Raw genomic sequence first — 5,058 nt, forward strand, 5'->3', positions numbered from 1 at the left:
GGGGAGCCCCGCCCCTGGGGAGCCCCGCCCCTGGGGAGCCCCGCCCCAGGGGAGCCCCGCCCCTGGGGAGCCCCGCCCCTGGGGAGCCCCGCCCCTGGGGAACAGATTCTCCCAGACCAGAGAGATGTGGGGCTACTGAGTAAGACCAGACTTGAACCCCAAACTGCTGTTCCTGGGACAGAAGCAGAATGTATCTAAGGGCTTCCTCCCCGGCCCAGCTTGCAAGCAAGAGGTGAGGATCTGGGCAGAGGCTCCAGAGGGCAGGGCCTGCTGCTTTCTTGCCATCCCCCTCTCCCCACCCTCGCGGGTCCCAGTCCCCAGCTTCGGGTGGTCTGTGAACCTTACAGAGAGTTGGGGTGCTTTTGTCCATTTCCTGCCTTAGAGGTGACCCAGGCAGAAGGTTCTCAGGCCATCTGACTGGAAGCAGGTTCTGTCAGAGGCGCTCATAACGAGCTAAGAGGATTTCCTCAGGCATGAACGTGGTCCAGCCACAAGTCTGGCTGGGCACACTATTGACTACTAGGAGCCCGGCCACCTATGATGAGGCAGAACACTGCCCTGGAAAGGGTTCTCTGTCGCTGTGTGGGGGTGTCTACTTGTCCCCACGGAGCTCTGGGTCTAGACCTGGAGGGAACTGGGCGTTTTCCTGTGACGCTGGTCCAGAGCCTTTCTCTGCAAACCACATTCCTCCTGCTCCTTTTCTTGATAGGGCTTCAGCTCTTTGGCCCCTCAGGCCATTTCACAATCTCTGGTGCAAAGAAGGGACACCCCCTCATCTTTGTCCCACCTTAGCCCCCTGCTTGACCCTACAGCTCCTCGATCCCTTCTCTTTCCGGATGCTGAGGATGACATGAGAGACATGACAGGGGCAGGGTGCTGAGGGCAGGTGTGAGCTGAGGAGTGCAAACGGGAGAGCCGCTGTGTCCCCTTCATCCTTGTTCTCTTGAAGCCGCTCTCTGGGGGCAGCGACCAAGTACAGGACTTGATGACGGAAAGCGGGCGGCCCAGAGCGCCGCAGCAGACGATTCTCCGTGGGGCATAGTGAGGGAGTTCTCTCAGGTCTGGGGGTGGGGGTGGGGTACTGGGGCAGGGAAGTGGGGTTGGGAACCCAGCTACCCCTTCCAGCAGCAGCACCACTAGGGGGCTGGGTAGGAGTTCATGGACCAATCGCTAGGGTCCCCACACTTCCTTTGCTGGGCTCTTTCTGTTTCCCAGGTTTGGAAGCTTTGCACAAGAAGACAGCCCCCGGCTGCAGCACCTACCTCATGAGCATGGGGCAGGATGGCAGGGCAGGTCTAGCCCTAGCAATGTGGGGGGGGGCATACCAAAGAATCCAGGGATGGAGCGTAGGGGAGGGCATGCCGGCCCTCCACTCCCTCTGCTGATGTTGGGTTGGGATCCTCTCTCAGATGTAACCCGTTTCTACCTCATTTTGCCGTGTGTTGTACATGGACATATTTATCTCCTGTCTGATGATGCCCTGCAGCTGTGGTCTGTCTACCTCAGAAGAGACTGTATTTTAAAAGAAAATATTACACAGTATTAAAGTTATGACGTGTGGTATCCGGAGGATTTCTTGTGGGTAGTGGGAGATGGGGAATGTTGGCTACTCAGGGGATGTCAGTGTCCTGGCTGTGGCTCTGAGTGTTTCTGTTCCTTCACCGGAAAGTTTGAGGACCTGAAGAGGAAGAGGGGCCCCCAAGAGCAGGGTAGCAGCCCTGGGTGAGCAAGCTGAGGGTCATACTTGCCTTCCACAGGGTGGAGCACAAGGTTTGGAGACATCTGAGGCCCAGTGTTTCAGGCCACATGGGATTCTTTGACCATTCCCTCCTACCTTTCAGTCCCAATCATCACTGACAGTTCATGAGAAGCCGAAGTAGAAAAATTAGGGACTCTGTCTAAAAGTTCTATGGAGAGGCTGGGACCCACTATTAGGTACCATGGGCCAAGGGAACAGTATGCTGGGCTCCCTTTTAGGGCTCACTACAGGCTCCCAGGAGGGAAAGCCAGAAGCAGCCTCCGGAGAGACAAACGTGTATATTTCCAGGATTCAAAGAGCACTCGATATCTTTTGGTCTTTGGAGGTCCAGATATGCCCTCCTGCAATTTACCATATACCTAGCGTTTGGGAATGCCAAATCAAACCACCTCCTTAAACTGCCAAGGTGACACCCCTGAGAATTCACAATGGAGATGGACTCCCAAACAGATCATATGTAACTATAAAGACTAGGTGGGGGTGCCGGGGGAGGGTCATAGGAGTCTCCTCACAGCGGGTACAGTTGTTTGATGGTGACCCAGTCACTGAGGACTTGAGTAGAGCCTAGAATCTCTGCACTCATCGGAGGACAACACTGAAGGACACACGGCTTCTCTCAAGAATGCCCAAGAGAGCTGGGGAAATGGTTCAGCAGGTACAGCACCATGCAAATGTGAAGACCAGGGTTCAGATCCCCAGCACCCATGTAAAGCTGGCTTGGTGTGACAGCTCACCTCTAATTCCAGCCCTTTGGAAGGCAGGAATAGGTGCTCCCTCAGAGTAAGATGGCTAGCCAGAGTAACCCCATCAGTGAACTCTGGGTTCAACTGAGAGACTCTGACTCTTAGTAAGGAGGGAAGTGAGGGAGCATGTTAGCCTCAGGCCCGTAGCACTGCACACACAAGGGCTCCACACCACACAGAGTTGGTGGGGGGAGAGGGGGGAAGTAGTCACAGATGGCGGGTCTGGAACCTTCCCAGGTAGGAGGCCAGCCAAACGTGGAGGCTGGAGAGGGTGCTATTGGCACCGTCCATATTTGTCACAAGAGCATAAAATGGAGGCAGGAATGTAGACATCTGAGGTTGGAGGAGTCAGGGAAGACTGTAAGCTGCCCTTAAGGGCTGGTACACCACAATGAAGCCTCACCTTGCAGGTGTGTAGGACAGGGGATTGGTTCGCAAGAGTTCGAACATGGAGTCAACAGGCCTTTCCTGAACACTTAGGTACTTGGTCACTGTTAGGCCAATGTGGAGACCTCAGTCTCATGGGCAGGGCAGTAAAAAGATCTAGCAGCAGTGTGTCAGGTGTGGTAGGGGGCCCGGGATATGTGTGTGTTGACTGTGCTTGTATGTGGCTCTTAGAAGGGATGAGACAGCAGGATCCACTTTGGAGGCCAAACTGCTGGACTGTGAGACAATCCACAGTAAAGCCACCTTGGGAAATGACGTTAGGTGTGTGGATGGGGGAACCGGGAATTTGCTCAGTCCTGAGATGAGGGTTTAGACTAGCTAGCAACCGGGAGAGCATGCTAACGACCAGGAATGCTGAGAGAGAATCTGGGCCTTGACTGGATGTGGAAGCTGTTAGTGAGCAGAGGATCCAGGACTCCTGTTAGAGGCCGAAGGACGGTAAATGAATTAGAAGATGATGGGGTATCAATGGGGTTAGAGTAGGCACTTAAATATAAGGCTCAGACTCCTGCCCAATCCCACAGCCATTAACCATTGTCATGAATGGGTCACCAGTTCCGCCCCCTCCATAGGGAGGAGGGAGAGGGGCTGCTGGGAGCCTCTTCATCTGGACCCTGAGCGGTCAGATCTGCGCCCCACCTCCAATCCTGAGTCCTCTTTGTCCAGAGAGCGTTCAGCTTTCCACGAACGTTCCTCGCCTCTGCGCCACAATCCCCAGCCTTGCAACAAACACTCGGCGTTCGAAGCCCCTCCCTCAGGCCGAGCCATGGCGTGGACGCTGATCCTGGCTCTCTGCAACGGGGTGCTGGCCCCCACGAGCGCGCTGGACGCCATGGGCCCCCACGCAGCAGTCCGCCTGTCGGAACTTCTGACCCCCGAGGAGTGCAGCCTCTTTCGAACACTCCTCGAGGTGCCCGAGCCCGACGTGGACAAGGAGCTGGACCGGCTATCTGAGGACAAGCTGGTGAAGCCGGAGGAATCCATACTCTCGCTCGGGGCGCAGGAATCGGTAGGACAACGGCGGCGGGCCGCCGTGGAGCTGGCCCGGCTATCTGAGGACCGGCTGGCGACGCCCGAGCCACCCACACCCTCGTTCAGGGCGCAGGACTCAGTGGGACAACGGCGGCGGGCCGCAGCCCCGCAGCTTTCGGAGGGGAGGAAGGGCGCGTCCGAGTCCGCGGAGGTTTCCGACGGCTGCCGAGAGGCGCTGGCGACCTGGTTGGCCGCCCAAGCCCCGACCCTGCCGTGGGACCGCGTGGCCCGAGCCCTACGGCGCTGCGGCCGCCCCGATGTGGCGCGGGAGCTGGCCAAGAACCTCCACCAGCAGGCCACGTTGCGGCTGCGGAGGACCGGCGCAAGCTACCTGCAGCAACTCAGGGCTCCAGCCCCGGTGCCGGTCCCGGTGCCGGTCCCCGCCCCTGACCCCGCCCCTGGCCCCGCCCCCAACCCCGGCGTCGGTCCCGCCGCGGTCCCTGCCCCAGCTCCGCGCGCCCGCCGCGCCGCCGTCCCCGAACCGGCCTGGGACCAGCTGGAGCTGATCGTGGAGCGCCTGCCGCAGCCCCCGTACACGCGCAGCCCCTCGGCCTGGGCCGAGCCGCTGGCGCTCGGCCTCCTCGCCGGCTTCCTGGGCGCGCTGTGCACCGGGGCGCTCATCACTGTGCTCACGCTGTGGATCACCGGCGACGACCGCGACGGCGACCCCGCGTGGCCTCGTGCCCGCGGCCCGGCCGCCTCCTTCCGGCCCAGGCCGGCTCGGACGCCCTGCAGCTGGGAAACTCAGCCGCTCCTGCCTCGGTCCTGGGCGCCGCAGCCGCCCTCGCCCCTCTGCCCGTCGCTGTGAACCGCCCGACGGTGGCGCACCGCTATAAAAGTTTCTAACGCGGCAGAGGGCGCAGTCTGTGGCTGCTTGGATGGAAGTGGGGGCGTGGGAGCCTGGCAGAGGGTCCCCAGCGTTGCCCAGCGCCCACGTGCCCCGCGTGCCAGGAAACTGCTCGCTACTGCTTAGGGGCACAGTCTGGAACCTGTGTTGTGTGACTTGCAAGACTGCGCTCCGGGGTGCCGTGTGCCGTGTGTGTGTGTGTGTGTGTGTGTGTGTGTGTGTGTGTGTGT

At 59.6% G+C, this 5,058-nt stretch overlaps 1 protein-coding gene across 1 annotated transcript; it reads left to right on the forward strand.

Moving 5' to 3' along the window:
• The first annotated feature begins 3,715 nt into the window (after positions 1–3,715).
• On the forward strand, positions 3,716–4,789 carry LOC114633668 (uncharacterized protein C12orf81-like). The gene has a single exon (XM_028782267.1). It carries the CDS (start codon positions 3,716–3,718, stop codon positions 4,787–4,789), a length of 1,074 nt encoding a protein of 357 aa, XP_028638100.1.
• The last annotated feature ends 269 nt before the right edge of the window (positions 4,790–5,058 follow it).

The sequence above is a fragment of the Grammomys surdaster genome, unplaced genomic scaffold (assembly GCF_004785775.1).
Source record: "Grammomys surdaster isolate TR1022 unplaced genomic scaffold, NIH_TR_1.0 724, whole genome shotgun sequence".
NCBI lineage: Eukaryota > Metazoa > Chordata > Mammalia > Rodentia > Muridae > Grammomys > Grammomys surdaster.

Excerpts from the sequence above, each read along its gene's own strand:
- LOC114633668 (XM_028782267.1), top strand. The coding sequence starts at position 3,716 with ATGGCGTGGACGCTGATCCTGGCTCTCTGCAACGGGGTGCTGGCCCCC.